The sequence below is a fragment of the Gymnoscopelus braueri genome, assembly GCF_963280865.1.
Source record: "Gymnoscopelus braueri genome assembly, chromosome: 2".
In the NCBI taxonomy this organism is placed as follows: Eukaryota; Metazoa; Chordata; class Actinopteri; order Myctophiformes; family Myctophidae; genus Gymnoscopelus; species Gymnoscopelus braueri.
In genome coordinates, this window is record NC_137604.1 from 36,627,696 (window position 1) to 36,647,421 (window position 19,726).

Genomic DNA, 19,726 nt, shown 5'->3' on the forward strand with positions numbered 1-19,726 from the left:
AGCAAACACAAGGCGTGTGATGAACCAGGGGCCATGCTAAGCAGAACTTTAAATATAATGAGCAAAGTCCCAAACGTACGCATAGCAAATAGCTAATGCCAGGAGGACAAAAGTGCATTGTTTCTGTGGCTATAAAGTGTGTGTGTGTGTGTGTGTGTGTGTGTGTGTGTGTGTGTGTGTGTGTGTGTGTGTGTGTGTGTGTGTGTGTGTGTGTGTGTGTGTGTGTGTGTGTGTGTGTGTGTGTGTGTGTGTGTGTGTGCGTAGGACACAAGCTGTGTTTGTGGAGTTCTCTCTCTACAACACCAACACGGACCTGCTGGCTGTCGTCTCCTACCTGTTTGAGTTCCCCGTCTCTGAGCGCGCTCAGTCCAGCCTTGAACTCTTGGCCGTCCACCTTTGGCCAATCACAGGCTTGGACCTGCAGCTCCTGCTCACGGTAACCCCTGTAGTAGTTTCTCAACGGGGTGATACAGCCCTCGTGGGGGGCATTCAATGTGTGTGACAAAACGTTTTCTTTGTAAAATAAGTGTGGACTTTATGAAATAGCAGACCTATTGACCAATGACCATTTTATGATTAAAGCTGGAGTTTGAGACTTTCTTTCACATCACACTGACCTTGGCTTTTTGCAGACGATTCAAACATTCGAAAGGCCCTTAAATCCTTCATGCAGACTTTTGTGCATTTTTCTAAGACAAGGTCCTTTGCTCTTTTCAGAACTGAACCCATTTTGACAAATGACGTCATTGACATTTGGCTTGGAGATTTGTGGCATTGCCTGACATGTTATAAAAGATGTGCTGTCTTGTGTCCTGTCTTGTACAAGTTGAACATTAACAGTTCGCCACACGTAGTCCATTTACTTTAACAGCTCCTACGTTCCTCTCGTCTTTATCCACGATTTGCATGAATCGTGGATACAATTTGTGGTTGAATTTGTTCTGAGTGTGGGTAAGCCAATCAGAGGCGGAGTAGAAGTGACATATCACATTGTGTTTTATTTATGTATTTATTTATTCCACAGTATAAACCTATGTGAATGTTGATTTGGAATACATGTATTTCAAATGCTGCCCATCTCCGAGTGTGGGTGTTGTAAAAAGCAAAGGTGCAATGCTAAATAAACCAAAAACCCACTCAGTTCCAGATGGCAGCCCAAACAGGACCTGCCTCAGAGGAGGAAAAAGAGAGAATGAGATGTCCTTATATACTCCCCCAAACCCGCTTTAAAAACGAATCAAAACTAAACTGAAATTGAAAACAAAAAAGAAAATTAAATAAGACTGTCTACTCAGTCTGTGTCTCAGAGGAGGGCTGTGGACAGTTCAGAAACCCGTCTACCAGTGACATCATCGATGGGGAATCCAAGCTAATAGAAACTACAGGCTTTCTATTCCTGGATAGTTGGCATGCTATAATAGAAGCCATTGTTCTCACATTAATACAAATAAAAATCAAAAAATCTAAATATTGAAGAAGAAAAAAAAACGTTCCTAAGGATGATGTCACTGGTAGACGGGTTTCTGAAGTGTCCACAGCCCTCCTATGAGACACAGACTGAGTAGAAAAAAATCACACCATTTTATCAGGAGCATTAGTGGGGATCTATTATATGAAGATAGGTTGAAAATGGGTGAAGTCGTCCTTTAACAACCTTCTCTCTCTGATAGATTGTCCTCCTAGCCCTGGTGATGTATTTTGTGGTACGAGGGCTGATGGGGCTGGTGAAGGAGGGCTACGTGTATCTGCTGTCCACCTGGCGGTTGCTTGGGGTGTGCAACCTGGCTCTGGCTGCCTCGGTGTGCGGGCTGCATCTGAGCCGCTGTGTCGGCGCCAAGCGCCAGTGGGCGGCGTACCTGCAGCACCCGCGGGACGCGTTCACAGACTTCTACGGCGTGGCCAGGCAGAGTGAGACGTACGCCGTCGCCTCAGCTCTGCTGCTCTTCATCCTGGTGCTCAAGGTGAAGGCAGACGGTTAAATGTTGTTTAAGAATTCATAAATGAAACCCCCTAACTCTCTGCTTTGAGCTTCTTCTTATTTTTCCCCCTTTTTTTTTACGTTTGAAGTATACAGGGCTTAAAAGAGTAGTTCACCCAAAAATGACTTATTTTCTTCCTCTATCTTGAATTCATGGAGATTTCTTTGTTTTTGTCACATTCCTAAGCCAATAATTTGATGACTCAAAGAGTGTCCTACTGAGCAGCCATCCGGTCATCAAATTATTGGCTTAGGAATGTGATCAAAACTAAGAAATCTCCATGAATTCAAGGCTTCATGGCGTGTGTAATTTGATAGAAAATAAGTAATGTTCTGGGTGAACTACTCCTTTAAGTGGTTAACACAACTATTTTATGTTTTTCTTCTCACTCCCACTCCACCCTCATCTATGTCCCTCTCGTCAATTTCCAGGCATCGCACCAGTTGCGTTTTCTCCGAGAGTGGGCCGTGTTTGGCAGAGCTCTGAGACGCTCCATTTGGGAGCTGCTGGGAATCGCTCTGGCATTACTGCTGTTACTGCTGGCATACTCACACACAGGACACCTGGTATGTATCTCTCTCTCTCTCTCTCTCTCTCTCTCTCTCTGTGGATCTCTTTCTGTGGATTTATTTCTGTGTCTCTCTATCTCTCTCTTTCATAAAGGGTGATTTACCCTTTTTTGCGCCGGTGTCGCGACCACATATAGCAGATCTACAAGCTCACAAAGCACTGTGCTGCGACACGCTATGAGCTTGTAGATCAGCTATTGTCGGAGCGCGACACGGCTCGCAAACCAAGTATAAATCAGGCATTACTCATACAGTACGTACACCCACACGTACACTACAGTACATGTATACGCATAGACACAGGGCATAATGCAAAGTAACTAACAATGGTGCCCGTAGCCTTGAGATGAAAACTTGTGTCTTGCCATTTCGACAGCACATTTCTATCGTTATACTGTAGCATCTTCAGAGACCAGGCTGAGGAAAGAGGAACGCTCCTGGCTAGCAGAACCCAAACAAATTCAAACTCAAAATAATCTTCATGTCAACAAACATTGCAACAAACACAAACACTCAATGCGCCATTGACAAACTATGCGAATACCTAAACAGTGTTCAGAATATTCTGTGGGCTTTAAAAAACCCACATGTCTCCTTGTCCTTCTGCCTCAGTCTCTCTCTCCCTCCCTGCTTTCCATTAGCTTGGGGTGAGGGCTGGCTTGGCTTCCTCTACATAATAGGTATATGAGAGTGGCAGTGCTGTCAGACAGCCACGCTTACAGATCACGGGAGCTGTTGACTTGGAGCCATTTACCTTCACTTTAGCCTTGCAATTCATTCATGAATACCAAATCTAACCACGTGCTGTGGAGAAAGGCTCATTTCTATACATTATGCACTCTGTTACTTTCCCCGGTGCTTTCATAATTAATCTGTCTTTCAAAACCGTTCTCCCTGACCCAGTTGAGAACTTGAATAACTCTGAAACACTCCGAATCTGAATCAGTTATATTGTCCCATCACAGGGTTACAGATGTAAATCAGTAGGTGAAATGGATTTTTGCAATTTTCGTGAGATTTTCGATTAACCCTTGGTTTAATTATTAATCATCTAAATCTGAAACTAGTTACTAAAGCTGTCAAATAAGTGTGATGGAGTAAAAAGTACAATAATTGCCCTTGAAATATAGTGGACTAGAAATATAAAGTATTGAAAAATGGAAATACTATTAAAATAAAAGTACCTGGGTACTTGAGTAAATGTACTTACTTTACATCACTGCACATGTGTAACGTGATTACCCGCCCTCCCCCCTCTCTCTCTCTCTCTCTCTAGCTCTTCCACGCAGTGCTGGACGGCTACAGCAGTGTAAGCTCCGCCTGTCTCTCACTGCTGGGCGCCGGTGGGCGTGGTTTGCCGTCTTGGCGACCCGGCGGTCGGACAACCACAGGTCCCTCTTCTAGCTCCGCCTGCTCGCTGGCGTTCCACGTGAGCTTCGCCGCGCTCCGGCTGGTGTTGCTGTGGCTCGTCTCCTCGGTGCTGCTACGGAACTACCGGCGGGCGCGGGCGGAGTTGTACCGTCCGGCGGTAGACCTGCAGGACTACGAGATGGTGGAGCTGTTCCTCCGACGACTCAAGATGTGGATGGGCCTCAGCAGGGCCAAGGAGGTACAGCAGCGCTTCTCACACATTTACATTTCAAGGACCTCCAGAAGTCTTTTTTTGTCAAATATGTTTTTGGGCGGTGAAACCGCCCCTATAAGTGAGATTTGGAAAAATGTACAAATATCTTGGGCAGTGAAACCGCCCCTAAAAGTGAGGTTTGGAAATTTGTACAATTATCCTGCGCTGTGATTGGCCAATCACAATCTATTCAGGACTGTGATTGGCCAGTGTCACATGACACATGTGCATAGCCCTATATAAGCAACCATAACTTAAAAAAAACAACAACTTTGTTTTTTTTAAGTTATGGTTTTGTCCATCATAAAGAGTGTTTCAATAAATGTATTTATCTTTTGTACATAATTGATCGACTCCATTCAGTATTGTGATTAGCTAGCAAGACACCGCCCACTTCACACAGGGTGTGATTTTTTATTAAGAACAACAGATTAGTAGGGTAACACAGTGGGCAGTCCACCAAGATTGTTTAAAGCAGTGTTTCTCAAACTTCTACATGTCAAGGACCCCCAAATTAATATGTATTTGGCTGCGGTCCCCATCTTAAAGGATTACGTGCCAGGGACCCTATACAATATTTGTGTTGACATTTCTTGGAAATAGCTGATCTACAAGCTCACAACGCATTGCATCGTGACGCAGATTTTGATGCTATATTAAAAAAAATTACTTGAGACCCCCTGGAACCCCCTCAAGGACCCCTGGGGGTCCCCAGACCCTACTTTGAGAACCACTGGTTAAAGGTATGGTGATGAGGGGTGCCTATGGTGGCTCAGCCATTTAGTCCAGAGACCATGTGCTCCTTCTGAGCCGCGAGGGCCCGAGTTAGAATCCAACTCCCACGTGGTCTGCTGGTCTTGACCGGCAGGTTTCTCCTTTCTGAAGCAGTTCAGGTGGTGCACAGCACGCACATCCCATAAAAAAAAGGGTGCTGGATAAAAAATAGACACTTCGTCTCATTGCACCTGGCAAAGACCTCATGTAGGTCGAAACGTTGTGAGTTATTGTCTGTCTCTAATATAGTTTGGGAGCTTATCAATACGGTGTGCAGATGTTTTTCTCTACTACATGTTTCTCCTTTCTCTCTGCCCTTGGTTTCATTTATCTCCACACTCTCCTATCTAAAGGAAGGTTCAAAAGGTTATGGTGATGAAAGGTGAGGACGGAATGATTCGGAACAACATGACCCAGAACACTGACAACTAACAAGCATCTCTTTTTTCTCCCTCTCCTTTCTTTCTGTCTGTCTTCTCAGTTTCGCCATAAAGTGCGCTTCGAGGGCATGGAGCTGCCTCCCTCCCGCTCCTCCTCCACCAGCGACTGTAAGTCCCTCTGCCTCCCGCCGCTGGACGGCCCCGAGTCGCCTCCCTCCCCGGACAGCGTGGATGCCGGCTCCGAGGCCTCGTGGCGTCCAGCCTCCTCCAGCCCCTGCAGCCTGACTGAAGCCCCGGGGATGGGGCTGGGCCTGGGCCTGGGCCTGGGCCTGGGGCTCGGGCTGGGTCCGGGTGTGATGGTGGGAGGAGCCGGCTGGAGGGAGAGGGCGGAGACGGAAGCCTCTCTGCGGAGGCTCCTACCCACCCTGGATGCCTTGTTGCAGCAGCTAGACCGGGTCACCATAGCGACGGAGGACCTGTACCACACGGAGTGCTGTCTGGAGCGTGTACAGAGGAAACGCAGGGAGCGAGGGTGGGCCAGAGGTGGAGAGAGAGGCAGGAGCGGAGAGGGACGAGGAGGAGACGACAAGGACTCTGCTGGACAGAGAGAACGAAAGGCGGGTAAAGAAAAAGACAAAAGGGGGCATAAGAAAGAAAGAAGTGGAGGGGCAAAGGAATGTGGGAACACTGTAGCCAACCCCAGACAGACTCCGGTAGCCACGCCCGCTGCCTTTTCCAAACCCAGACCTTCCTCCGCCCACACCGCCACCCTCGCCCCGGCTCCTCTCTCAGCCTCTAGATCGCAGACCGCCGCACCTCCTCCCACCCCTGTCTCGCCGCTCAAACCCGCCCCTGCGCCTCCTGCAGCCACCACACCTACCAAAACCGCCCCTGCCCACATCTTAGCACCGAAAATAAGCCCTGCCGCTCCGTCTACGCTCAGCTCTGTGCGCACAGCCACAGCTGCACCTGCACCGACCTCCCAGTCCGTGCCATCCACCCCTGCACCCACGCCGGTCGCCCAGTCCGTGCCATCCACCCCTGCACCCACGCCGGTCGCCCCCGCTCGGGAGTGGGACCCCCCCACTGAGAGAGAGACCCCCTGCCCCCCCTCCAGCCTGTTCAACCACCCAGCTCACACCACCACCATTCCCACACGCAAGCGCAAGCGCAAGCCGCCGCCCCTCAAGAACAAGGTGCATCCCAACCCAAATAGGCATGTCTCTGGGCACCCCAAACCCTGATGAAACCCCCCCACCGCATACCCAGGATCAGTTAGGAATGAATAGATGGGTCACATAGAAAGAAACGTAAGGATGGGGTATAAGAATTCTAGAGTGAACACTGGGTTGAGATGAGAGACAGCAGGCTTTGTCTCCAGATGCCCATCTCTAGATCCAGGGAGTAGAGGGGGACCTGCTTCTGAGAGTCTGAGTGTCAAACAGACAAATCAAATCTATTTTAAGCAATTATCCATTAACCCATGTTTCCGAAAGCGTTTGAGATGTTTCCAAGAGCCTTTGTGTTAGTTGGCATGGAAAACAAGGTGCTGGTCACCAGTTGGTAACAGAAATGGCTCAGAGAACGGCACGTCATCATTTACCACTATAAACATCCACTACGCCTTACCGTCCTTTACGTCTCTGGACACAAGCAGACCCCCTGACGCCCCCGTGACCCTGGAGGTCACGAGGGGATCTTTGACAAGAGCACAGAACCGTGCTCACCTGAGGAACTGTGTTTAGCTGTAGGACTGAACTGAAAACAGTAAGACTGCAGACAATGCATCAGAGGTTTTGGTTTTTGTATCTCGTTAGTGTTGTCTCTTGTATGTGTTGATTGTTATTATGTTGTCTACGTATTATTGCAAGAATAAGGAAGCTATATTGTTCTTTTAAGTTACCATGGGTTACTTGTGGCCTGTCTGAAAACCGTCTCCTCCGGGAGTTTTAATGGTCTCGTATCCACAGGCACGCGCACATGCTGCATTAACAACCAAACACAGGTCTAGGTACAGGCATCGAAGCACGTGATCACACACAAAAGGGGCTATAGCAGACTGGTGCGCCTCAGGATCCCAGTAGCCAGTTGTTCAGGGCTCAGAACAGTTGTCTTCCATTGACCAGGATGTAGTGATGGAGTGAAGCAGAGGTTAAGAAAGATAAAGAGGTAACAAGTGAGAAAGAGGTGAGAAAGCAAAGTAGCATGTTGTAGTAGTTTAAAGTAAGAAGAGTAGAAAGTAGAAGTTGAAAGATGAGAAGACGAGGAAGGAAGTTGTGCCTGTCAGAAGGCAAACATAGATTTGTCTTAGAAGACCTCTCTCCCATCATAAAGCTACGCTCCCATACCGTTGAATCCTTCAGGAAATAGGACACATTCAAAATGATCTTGATTATCTTGTTTTGTCGTTATTGTTGTTGTTGTATTGTATTCCGTATGGTTCTAATTTAAAAGCACTTTTGTTCTGAAGTAGATGTGGGTTTTTTTTTATAAGGGAGGGAGTTTGTGTCTTCTAAAAGTAATAAGCTTGGTGTGAAAACCAAATAGATAAAGCTTCACTCATACTGTATTGTAACCGTAAAGCATTGCCAAAGCTTCTGCATCATTTATGCACCAAGAGTTTATACCGTACCAAGTAATTAATTTTTGTACCTAGCACTTTATTTCCTAGTGGAGCTGATAATCCAATGCCATAATTATGTAACAATGTGTTGTGTTTTCTATTTCGTATCTAAATGGCTACATTACAGGACTATCCTAATGAGCATTATCAAGATATTGAAGCAGTCGCTAACAGTTGTGTTTTGTAATTTGTTTTGTCTGTTTGTGATTCTCATGCCTGTAATACCAAGCCACATACTTCCTGTGTCCAGTGGGCACATCTCAGGGACCCAATACTTTTCCCCAGAACAAGAAGGCAATAGAAGGAAGCTTCCCCACCACCCCAGGAGCCACAACTGGGGAGCAAAATAGGGGTGTTAAGGTTTTCAGTCTGGTTACTGTTACCACATACGAACGTACTACATACAACACAGTATACTATTTTCAGCCTACTATTTAGTATCTACTAAGCAGTAGGGTTTCACTTCGGACATACTAAAAAGTAACTTGGCATACTAAATAGTACGTTAGTATGCGATTTCGGACAGGGCAATAACACGTCCAAAGTGAAAGCATACTGTGTAGTATGTAGTACGTTAGTATGTGGTTTCGGACGCAACCTCTTGGATACGTTGTTTGGGCGTTTTCTGACATCCCATGATAAAATTGATCCCTCCAGCCAGAAAGCAGGTAGCCATTTTCTAGGTGTGCTTCCTGTTAATTAAAAGGAGACCAATGCTGCGGTTTACTGACATACAGTTGATATTTGTATTGTTTGCTGCATGCCAAAGCCTAGAGTATAGGTTCTATTTTTTCCCTCAAGTACACTCCTTTCTTCCAGATCCTCTTAATGTCATGTTTTACACTACCCAATGCATTTCAATAGTTCATAAAAAAAAATGACAAATTTAATCAGTGTGTACATATATGTATATATTGGTGCTTCTCGGTGTATATATTCTTCCGTTTCATTATCAGTATTGTTAATGTGCTGCGCTGGCATATACATAGGTCCAAGCACTGGTGTTCCACATCGCTAGCCTCAATGAAGCGCTTACGTCCCAAAAAGGATATCTATTTTATAAATGTGTCTGAAAGAGTCCTCATTAGCCACACAACACTCCCAAGGTTTGAAGAGAACATTGGGATATGAGCTGGTTCCCACACTGGTGCCTCATTAACCCTTTCTCCCTCTGTACAATGTTCAACAGCGTAGTGCCAAAGCCCACCTGCATGTTCTGTAGTTTGTCTATTTGTTGTATCGTGTACATTGTTATGACTCTTTGCTAAAAAATCAAATACTTGTCACGGAAAAGCTTTTGTCTTCATTGTTTTTGTACCATATGGCATTTTACAGTATGTATTCTTTGTATTTGGCAGTCGTAGCACTTCCCATGCTTTTGCACTTGACAAAGTCAAATAAAGAGTTTGACAGCTAAAGTCTACCACTATGGTGTTGGTGTCAGATCAGAGGCCACAGTGTTTTTCCTTTTGCACTTGCATACAGTTGGACATCAACCAGTACACAGGACGAGGACCTATAACATTACATCACTATAACATTACCCATTTTTCATAAGCTCCGTTTATTCCACACACATATTTACAGTACACACAAACACACACTGCTTTCAAATGTAGTGTTCCCTACAGTTTTACTCATGTCATGTTGCACATCCAAAATATTTGTAAGACCTAAAAAGTGCAAAGCGTTAGCGTTTTCAAAAAAAATGGGGGTTTTCTTTCTTCTTGAAAAATATGCCATACTAAGCATAGCCTTAAACATGATGTCCCACACACAGAATGCCTGCAGGACAAATATGTGGACATTCTGATCTTATCCAAATCTAGCCTGTGTGTGTGTGTGTGTGTGTGTGTGTGTGTGTGTGTGTGTGTGTGTGTGTGTGTGTGTGTGTGTGTGTGTGTGTGTGTGTGTGTGTGTGTGTGTGAGAGAGTGATTGAGAGAGTCTGAGACGGCAAATCTTGGAGAAAAAGATCCCTGTTGAATCAAACAAAGTCTGTGAAGTCGTCCACAGTGGAGACAAGCCTCTTTCTCTGACCAGACCCCTCTGAGTTCGCTGCAGAGGAGCTGCTCTGCTGGTATGAGGACTTGTTCTGCTGAGAGTGTCCTTGGGTCAGCGAGATGCCCGGCGTGGGACGGGACTGTATGTCTTCCTGGGCCTGAGACAGGGGGGGCAAAGTGGATTGAAGAGACAGATGTTCTTGAGAATTTATGAAGACTAATTAGAACTTACTTTTTTATAAATGATCAATCAATCACTTTAAGTAAAAGGGTGGACAGAAGGGGAAAATGTTGCATGTGTGTATACAACATTGTTGTATGTATGTGTATGTGTATGAGAGAGATAGTGAGTGCACATGATGGCCTACCCGAGTCCTGATCCTCTTTATGTGTCGTAACCTGGCAAGCCACTTGGAGGCATACGCATCAGAGGGGTTGGCTCTGTACTGGTGGACTAAAGAAGCCATCTGAAGGGAGGGAGGGAGAAAGAGAGTAGCAGTATGTGTGTACAACTGAGTGTGCCACTGCGTGTATATAAATGATTACGTTTGAGAGATAAGATGGCCTCTTGCATTTGCATAATCACAAAAGGAACCTTCAGTCTCACGAAATGAAGTTTCAAAGCTTTCATGCATGAACAGCAATCACAATAACAAATGCGGTTCCACTTACATTTGCATGCAGGGCCATCTGTCTCACCAGCAGGGGCAGGTTGCGGTCTGAAACAATTTTTGCCACAGAGGTGTCTACTAACCCCTCCAAATCTGAGAAAGAGAGAGGGCGAGACAACAAATGAAAAAGCCAGAACTAAGCAATACAACAAGCCTCCCAGCATGTGCACTTATGACCCTCCAAATGATCCACAATGTCACAGCGCTCCGTCTTCAACCAGGCAACATTTTTCACGTCTCGTCCCTTCTCCACTCCCTACATTGGCTCCCAGTTACTGCACGCACAGAGTACAAAACACTGATGTTGGCAACCAAAGGTATGGCACCCCCATACCTTCAAAGCTTGATCCAACCCTACAACTCCTCCCACTCACTTAGATCAGCGAACACAAGGAAGCCTGAACCTTCCCTAAAACATCCGGGACAACAGTCCACACGTCCCAGACTCTTGTCCCTTCTTGCTCCCAAACTGTGGAATGAACTCCCCATTGCAGTTAAAAGAACTGCAGATTCACTCCCAATTGTATCTGAAGACTCACCTCTTCAGACTCCACCTTAGCCCGTAGCACTTGACCTAGCAGTTTTATGAAAAAGTTAAAATGTAATTTAGATAGCATGTTATTTAGACTGATGCTAGGTTTATTTGTTTACCTTGCATCCTATAGTTTGGATATGCAGATTATAATTATTTTATATTATACTGTTTAGACTGATGCTAGGTTCTTGGTTTGCCTATGATCCTAGACTTCTGAGGCACTACACTGTCTATGCATTTGATTCATGTATGTTTACCTTGCTTACTTTAAGTCACTCTGGATAAAGAGCGTCTGCTAAATGCCGAAATTGTAAGCAAGGGATAAATTGTCAGTGCGCTGGTCGTTGTTGAAAAATAACCCCTGACAGGATGATTAAACACTGAGGCGATAGCTGAGGTGTTTAATCATCCTGAAGGGTTATTACACGGCTTATTACACGGCTACTTAATTCATTAATAAATTGACCCAAAAGTAACAACAAAACAAAGTATTTCCTTGCTTACGACAATTAAAGTATTCCATAAGTGTTGTGCTGGGTGGACACGGTCGCCTTGGAAAACAAGGAAGTGTTGAAAATGTGCTGCTCCATTCACTTCTTGTTTAACTTCTTACTGAAAAAGGCTGTATCTCAGGAGCCGAGATACAGCCTTTTTCAGTAAGAAGTTAAACAAGAAGTGAATGGAGCAGCAAATATCTTGGGTTCAGAACATTTTTTAAAAGTAAAAATATATATATATATATTAAAAAATATATTTATTTTTATTATTATGACGTCTTAGACGTCACATGGCGCTCAGGGCTTAACGATGGCGATAAAAACGGACGTCTAAAGTGGCGTACATACTAGACGAAGATGGGGATTGACGTACGTCGGGGGTGAGGAACTGGTACGTTCTTTACGTCAGTGCATTCATAGTTTGAGACGTTTCTTATGCGTGATTAGGGCCAAGAGGCTATTCATCCTCCAGAGGGAAGCAGTGAACGTACGTCAGGTACGTCAGGTTGAGCTCAGAGCTCAACCTGACGGATGACATAATCGACGGACAAACCCCCATCCCCACTCCCCTTTTTGGTCTCCCCCTCCGTTCCTTATGCTTACGGGTCTTACGTCGAGTATGAATAGGCCTTAGACGTCATGTGGCACTGAATGAGTTAAGATGCTTGAAACTGCTGTTTTTACTGTGGTTAGACTGCAGTGCTTATATCCTTTTTTACTCTGTATATTTATGACAACACTGTACATGTCACTTCTGCTCATAGTCTCATAGTTTGACTGTCGTACAAACTCCATTTAGCATTTCGAAAAAAAGGGTTATGTATGTTACCCAATAATGTTAACATTTGTGCCTTTCACATTAAATTATGCATAGTGAAGATGCAATTTTCCCGGAGTAACCCAGCATATTTCCCCTCTTTGCAGTCAGTGCATGTCGCTAATGGGAATAATTACAACGTGACAGGTGCAAGGACCAAATATCACAGCTGATAAGTGAGTTTCAGAATCGTCAGTGTTCACTCAGACCATGTGAATGTGATAAATTAAAGGATTTTTTTTTCACCCACCCACTGACAAATGACAACTTGTTTACTCAGGCTTTTGGCTAGTGTCCTTGGGTTTTTGAAAGGCGCTATATAAATTCAACGTATTATTATTATTATTACAGCTGTCGGAGACAGAAATTCCACTTCTTCGTCTAATGAGTGGTGGAGCATTCTCCAAGAGTGGGGTTTGCCCTTCCTCAGGGCAAACTCTGAGAAGACTACTGTATACTGTCGAAACGTTGGTTTTAATCAATCTATTTTGCCTCGTGGTGGTAATGAGCTGGGTGGCCTCCTCCTTGTTTTATCAGTTATATTTCTACCGTGGTCAGCACCTCCTCAATAGCGGTGTGCGCTCCTTCTCCTGTGTTTGTCTGTTGCAAGTGTAGCAATGTCCACAACGACTGAGATTGTTATACAACAAGAATCAGGCAAACGTGCAGCTCCATAAATCTGCATCTGCATATTTCTGTCCTTGTGCGTACACACAGTTTTATGACTGCGGGTTTTTGTGTGTGATAATATTATTATTTTGTCCAGTCTGTATGGTAGAGTATGTTATTACAATATAACTTGGTCTCCCTGCTCTTCTTTTTAGACATTTATATCCTGCGCCTGGTTTGACACGACTGGTCGACAAGTGGTACTGCCTGAAGATGTGAGAGCAAAAACTCCCGCACTCTGTCTTCAATTGGAATAAAAAAAGTATTATTTATTATTCCCATTAAAACTTTTTAATTGCAATTGAAGACAAGAGTGCAGGAGTTTTTGCTTTCAGTACGTTGGGGCCCTCGTTTGGTCTTCTCCTACGCACCTGTCGCCTTTGTAGGTGTGCAAAAGACTAGCTTTTTACTGCCTGAAGATCAAAATCTTCATCAATCAGATCAAAACATAAAAAAAAAATTGCCCAGACTTGGTTCACAATGATCAATCATTATTTGAATAGGATATGACAAGCCAGAGACAGGCATGTCCCTGGCTGGTTTCTATGATCTTCTGTCTATCCGTTCATTAGATCAGCAATTCACAAGCTGTGGGCCGTGAGGATATTGCAAGTAGGTCCCCAAAAAAAATTGTGAAAAACACAAAAACTTCATTGATAATATAACATAAATATGAAAGAATTAACGTAAAAAAAAAAGAGTCAAATTAGTTATCGTTGTTATACCGATATCACCGATATCATTATTATACCGGCCCACCCATCTTGGGTTGGCCACGAATGCTTTAGAGCAGTGGTTCTCAACCTTTTTACATAAGTACCACCTCCGAAAATATTTGGCTATGCACAGTTCGCACACGAGGCAAATTAATCCCTAATAATATAATAAAAGATATAAGAATATATATTTTTCACAGTTGTCAGCCGAAGTCATGCTGTACAAAATGGTAACAATAAAACTGTCACTTTAACTCTTCTTCTCACACGACAGACAGACAGACACAAAGAGACAGAGAGAGAGAGACAGAGAGAGACAGACAGACAGACAGACAGACAGACAGACGGACAGAGACACACAGCTGCTAGTGAGAAGTTTAACTTTACCGACTTTGCAATGCAGAGGCAGCTAGTGAGAAGTTTAACTTTCTACCGCGGCTTTGCAATGCGTGAGGCATGCCGATGGCTTTAATTGGTCACAGCTGTAAGGTTAATCGCGGACTTAGCCTGATTCAGTTGGTCTTGTTATTAAGAAATAATTTCAGTAGGCTACGTGTGTTTGGTTGTAAAATGCCGTTTGAAATGGGTTTCATGCATGAATGATTCATTACATAATACATACCACACTGTCTGTAGGCTACTCCTCCACCCCACTCCAGTTCTGTTAACACATTGAATGCCAAAAACGGTCCGGACCGTTTTTGAGGGTCCAAACGAGAAGTGCCGAAAACGGTCCGGACCGTTTTTGACCCAATTCTATTTTTATACATGTGGGCCACGTGGGGCGCTAAAACGAAACTTTGACATCACCCAAGCAGTTTCTGAGAAGAAGAGGCTGGATGTGGCTCCATGTCAAAAATCCTTCCGGTCGGCGTTTTCAATGTTATCTCCTTGATTAAAAGCTTAATATCTCCATTTCTTTTTAATGTGGTGGAAACGAGCCGTTTCCGATCGGCGATCACGCTGCAATGGAGGGTCGCGTTGGAAATATTATTGTTCCAGGCGTTAGTCGGGACCCTCCGCCGTCTCGCACGCACGCTTTGTTTACATGCATTTCCGCGTCGGGGCTTCTCACAGCACGAAATGTATAACGCAAGTGGATGGAAGAAATGCTGGCACTCAACGTATAATATTTTAATAAACCTCTGGCACCCAATGTGTTAAATCCCAGTTTCCGCATCATATTAACTGGTGGGTTATTGGGCCATTTGAACAGCACCAATTGGTGCTGGGACCGGCCGGCCCGGGTGCAATTTCACTGGCGCTCCTGGAGCAACTAGTGCGGTTGTGTGGTCCAGGACATCCACCACTTCAGTTTCTACATGCTGCTGGTCAAAATATTCTCCTCTTGATCCACCATTATAGTTCCAGTTTTGAGCCACGATTGCACCATTTTAACTCTGCTGTTTATTAGTATCTTGCCACCGTTAAAGCTTGTTGTGATCCGTTGTGATCGTGGAGGCATCGCCGACACAAAGCCAAAATAAACACTGACAACATATTAACACATTGTGTGGACCGTTTTTGAGAAAATATGCGTTAAGTGCCATAAATGGTCCGGAACGTTTTGGCCAATTTTTGTTTTCTATATATTTTTTCCACATGGGGCGCTCTAACGAAACTTTGGGATCATCCCAGGAGTCTCTAAGAAGGAGAGGCCGGATGTGGATCCAAGGAGTCTCTAAGAAGGAGAGGCCGGATGTGGATCCATGTCAAAAAAGCTTCCTGTCGTCCGCTCCCATGTTAACTCCTTGACTAAAAGCTTCATATCTCCATTTCTTTTTAACGGGGTGGAAATGGAATTTTCGATCGGCGATCACTCTGCAATCGAGGATCGTGTTAGAAATATTATTGTTCCAGGCGTTAGTCGGGACCCTCCGCCGTCGTGCACGCAGGCTTTGTTTACATGCATGTCCTCGTCTGGGCTTCTACAGCACGCAACATATCAGCGTAAATGGTAAGATATGCTGGCACTAGATGTACCCTGTTTTAATAAACCTCTGGCACACAATGTGTTAATAGCCCTATACAGGAAAGCAAAACTTGTTTTCAAATCCCATTTTCATGATATCATGGTAAAGTTCTAATTAATTCATAGAAGTATTTTGATAGCCTATTGTATGTTTTTGTATTCTTTTATATCTCAATCCAATTCTTTTTTGGGGAGATTCCTCTGCGTACCACCAGAGGGGGCCTCGCATACCACCGGTGGTACGTGTACCACAGGTTGAGAACCACTGCTTTAGAGTTTTTCAAGAGGGCCATGATCCAGAAAAGTTTGGGAACCACTGCATTAGATCACTCACCTTTGCGGCACTGGAGGGTGACTAGGTTACATTCATAGTCCAGAGGTTTGATGATGACTTCCACAAAGTTAAACTGACCCTGGTGGAAGACAGATTGAAAATGTCAGGAGAGAGTAGGAGCACACAGTGTGCCTGTATTGTGCATGTGTGCCTGTGTACCACTACCTTTATGGTGCCTAGTTTGTACTCTTCTCCCGAGTCGTTGTACACCACCATGACAAAATCGTTGCCAATGTGTCGTTTCTTGTTACAGCAGCCTTTGTCACTCTCTCTGTTTGGCATCAGAGTCGCAATGTGGAAAATAGCTGCAGACAAACACTTATAAATTACTATAAGGATATATACGTATATAATACATGTATAATAATATACATATACATGCAAAATGCTGTCATGCATAGCTAGTTTCTGTACTGGTCAAGGATTCACCAACACAAAACAACATTTGACATTTAACCACTTTAAACCTTCTGGTCTGTAGTCTCCCCCCCCGTCTACACAAAATCTCTTCACAAAAAATAGCCTGTGCACAGAAGACTGACATCACCAAATTTGGAGCGACGCCCCTCTGCACTCTGAACTATTGTCACTGAATGTTCGCCCCAGAAAGTTTTACGTCAATGGACCCTTACAGGTCTGTAACCCAGTCTAGACAGACACAAAGAGTGAGAGTGAGAACGATAGAAGACCCAGTCTAGACAGACACAAAGAGCGAGAGTGAGAGTGGAGCCTGCAGAGCATTCTGACCTTGCATGATGTCGTCATGCCAGCAGTAGGTGAATTCTCCATCGTCGCCGTACTGGTCCAGCCCACCAAGGAAGATCTGGTCAGGGTCACAGTCCTTCAGGTGGATCAGTTTGCCCAGGCCCGTCAGGAAGGCAGCGTAGCGGTTCGATCCATACTCGTTGGACAGAATGGACACCTCATTATTCACCTGGGGGGGGGGGGGGGTTAAGACGGGAGATGACTGAACAAGGCCACTGGTTTATAATACTAGCATGTGACTGCTGATGAGTTTGTGTGTCAACAGTGTGTGTACTGAGTCAGGTCTCCTCTTGATTTCTCTCTGCCGCAGTGAAAGATGTCGCCACTTGTTTACCATGTAAAAACATCTTTTGTATTTTGTGTATTTTTCATTTAATTATTTCCTGTGTATCGTCTATGTCCTATCGTGTAGGGGGGGGGGGGGTATTTATTTTGTGTTTTAGCGTTTATATGTGTATCTGTAAATGATCATTTTAATTGAGATATTTCATGTTACTTTTCTATCTTTGTATGTACCGTTTGTTTATTATTGCAAAAATCTAATTAACAGATACAAAAAATATTATTGCAAAAATCTAATTAACAGAAATACATTTTTAAAAGTGTGTAGGCGTGTTTTTGTGTTCTCACCTGACCAGCGCCTACAAACACCACTCCAATCTTATGAGTGTCATAAGGAGGCATCTGGTCCAATACCTTCACAGCACGGTCGATCACCTACCACAGATCACACACACAGGTTAACTGTAATGTACTCACGCACACTCTTTAGTATGTTCTATACATACTGTACACAAACACAGATATTTACGAAGGAAAACAGACCTGAGTTTTGGGCAGCAGGAGGGGTTTGTTGGCTTCGTTGCCAAAGAAAGGCGAGTGGTAGAGCTGCAGGAAGACAAAACTACAGGAAGAGATAAACGTAAACATAATATCTACAGTACACTTTGTTGCTATCTGGCAGAAACCTCTTTTGTCCAAAAGAGTCACTTTTCAGGAAATGGAAAACAGAACCTGTGTTCCAATGGTCCAATGTAGTGATTATTTAATCACCAGCTCTTGTTAAAGCTTTTCATTGGTTAATAATATTTATAAAACCAAGACTGATCCACTTTCACTTTTAAAATAAAAGTAGCTCAAATAAATGATCTACAAGATGCAACGTGACGTGAGCTTGTAGATCAGCTATTTAGCTACTTTTGAGTAGAAGTGGGGCATTCATTTATTATAAAACAAAAAAGATATAAGGTATCTGCCCGACAGTGATGACATACAATTACAGTTCTATCTTAACCCATTAACACATTAACTGCCAAGACCGTAGTCCTACGGGCCGTTAAATCCAACTGTTAAGCGCCGAGACCGTAGCCCTACGGGCTGCGGTCTTTTCGCGCATGCGCGGTCCGGGTGCACTTTCGGATTTTTTTTGATCCACTTCCGTTTCCGGTTTGATGACAGGAAATAGAATTATTTGGGATCCGGTTTTCACGATCACGCCCGCTCCCATTCTACAGACGAAACTGAAACTCAATTCTCTTCCTGTAGTTTTTTCTCCTCGCATTTCACTGTTTAACGTAATCCGCTCTAACTCAAACATGGATGCCCCGTTTGACACGTGGTTTTCACTGGGAGATACAGGGAGATCTCGCGGATGTAAACAGACTGTGTAGCGCTCAATCTTAAGGATTTTAACAAGATCTATGGCGACATGAAAAAAACAAAAAAACAACAAAAACACCTTGGCACTGGTGAGTACATTATGAGATTAGCCCTTGGCAGTGGATGTGTTAACTGGTATTTTCATATTTTTTTAGCCAGTGCCAGTTTTTCATTGAAAAAAAAAAGTACTCAGGAGCCGAGATACAGAATTTTAAAGTTTTAAGTTAACAAGGAAGTGGATAGGAGTCTAGATCTTCGAATTCAAATTGGATTTTTTTTTTTTTTTTTTTTTTTCACGTAGATCTACGCGATTGGCACGTGGCGGCTTTAAATAGGTTCGCGTAGATCTACGTGATTGGCAGTGAATCAGTTAAGACATCATCATGGCATGCAGTACCTGGGACTGAGCCCAGAGGTCTTCTCTGCGTTGCTGGGTCCAGGCCGACTGTGGTACGACTCTCTTTCTGTCCTCCTCTCCCTCCTGGAGGAAGGGGTCGTCACAGAGATGGTGTGACCTCGTGGACGGTGGCCTCCGCTAGGGGAGATGGGTCCAGGCTTGGCGGCCGGCGCTGGGAACTCCAGTCTCATCCTTGCTCCTCCACTCTGTGACACCACGACTCCTGGGGTTTCACCCCCCTGACTCTGACCCCCATGCCCAGTCCCCTCTGCTCCCCCTCCTTCCACTTTCTCTTTCTCCGGCTGGGACTGATGGGATTGGGGTTTGCCATCTGAAGGTGCCCTGGGTCGTGGTGCCTCTCCTACCCCAGTCCCTGACTCGATGGCAGCCTTAGAAAAGGCCTCAGGCAAGGTCTGGAGCTCCGGGGAGGAGCTGGATTTGTTGAGTCCCTGCCCCTGGGACTGGGTCTGTGTCTGAGTTTGGAAAGGGAGCTCGGGCCCCTGGCTGCCCGGGGTAGTGGGCCCTGGAGTGGGCTGATCAATGGGAATAGCTCCCTCGCTCACCTCCTCTAGTGTGGACTTATCATCGTCCTGACTGGAGGTGGAAGAAGACTAGAGAAGAGAAAGACAATTAATTGATTTAAGCTTTTTTACTGACCTGCTTGTACTGAAACCCTTTCATTTAGAATACCCGCTGTTGTAAAATAAATTGCCGTGCCCTTTCAAACTAATAATGGGTTAATAA

General features: G+C 44.6%; 2 protein-coding genes across 3 annotated transcripts in view; one reads left to right on the forward strand and one right to left on the reverse strand.

Annotated features, from left to right (window-relative positions):
• pkd1a (polycystic kidney disease 1a) overlaps nucleotides 1-9,372 on the forward strand; it is a 133,174-nt gene extending 123,802 nt beyond the window's left edge. The window contains exons 52-56 of the mRNA XM_080449901.1: nucleotides 265-436; nucleotides 1,671-1,961; nucleotides 2,411-2,545; nucleotides 3,825-4,157; nucleotides 5,428-9,372. Coding sequence (XP_080306027.1) covers nucleotides 265-436; nucleotides 1,671-1,961; nucleotides 2,411-2,545; nucleotides 3,825-4,157; nucleotides 5,428-6,570 — 2,074 coding nt within the window. The 3' untranslated portion in view covers nucleotides 6,571-9,372. The remainder of the gene's footprint in view (nucleotides 1-264; nucleotides 437-1,670; nucleotides 1,962-2,410; nucleotides 2,546-3,824; nucleotides 4,158-5,427) is intronic.
• Nucleotides 9,373-9,664: 292 nt separating this feature from the next.
• tsc2 (TSC complex subunit 2) overlaps nucleotides 9,665-19,726 on the reverse strand; it is a 38,848-nt gene continuing 28,786 nt past the window's right edge. For both annotated transcript variants that reach the window (XM_080449858.1, XM_080449857.1), the window contains 9 exons: nucleotides 18,983-19,593; nucleotides 17,752-17,830; nucleotides 17,557-17,643; nucleotides 16,909-17,095; nucleotides 16,327-16,466; nucleotides 16,162-16,240; nucleotides 10,623-10,714; nucleotides 10,319-10,417; nucleotides 9,665-10,108 (listed from right to left, as the gene is read on the reverse strand). In XM_080449858.1, the coding sequence (XP_080305984.1) occupies nucleotides 9,935-10,108; nucleotides 10,319-10,417; nucleotides 10,623-10,714; nucleotides 16,162-16,240; nucleotides 16,327-16,466; nucleotides 16,909-17,095; nucleotides 17,557-17,643; nucleotides 17,752-17,830; nucleotides 18,983-19,593 (1,548 nt within the window). In that variant the 3' untranslated portion in view covers nucleotides 9,665-9,934. The remainder of the gene's footprint in view (nucleotides 10,109-10,318; nucleotides 10,418-10,622; nucleotides 10,715-16,161; nucleotides 16,241-16,326; nucleotides 16,467-16,908; nucleotides 17,096-17,556; nucleotides 17,644-17,751; nucleotides 17,831-18,982; nucleotides 19,594-19,726) is intronic.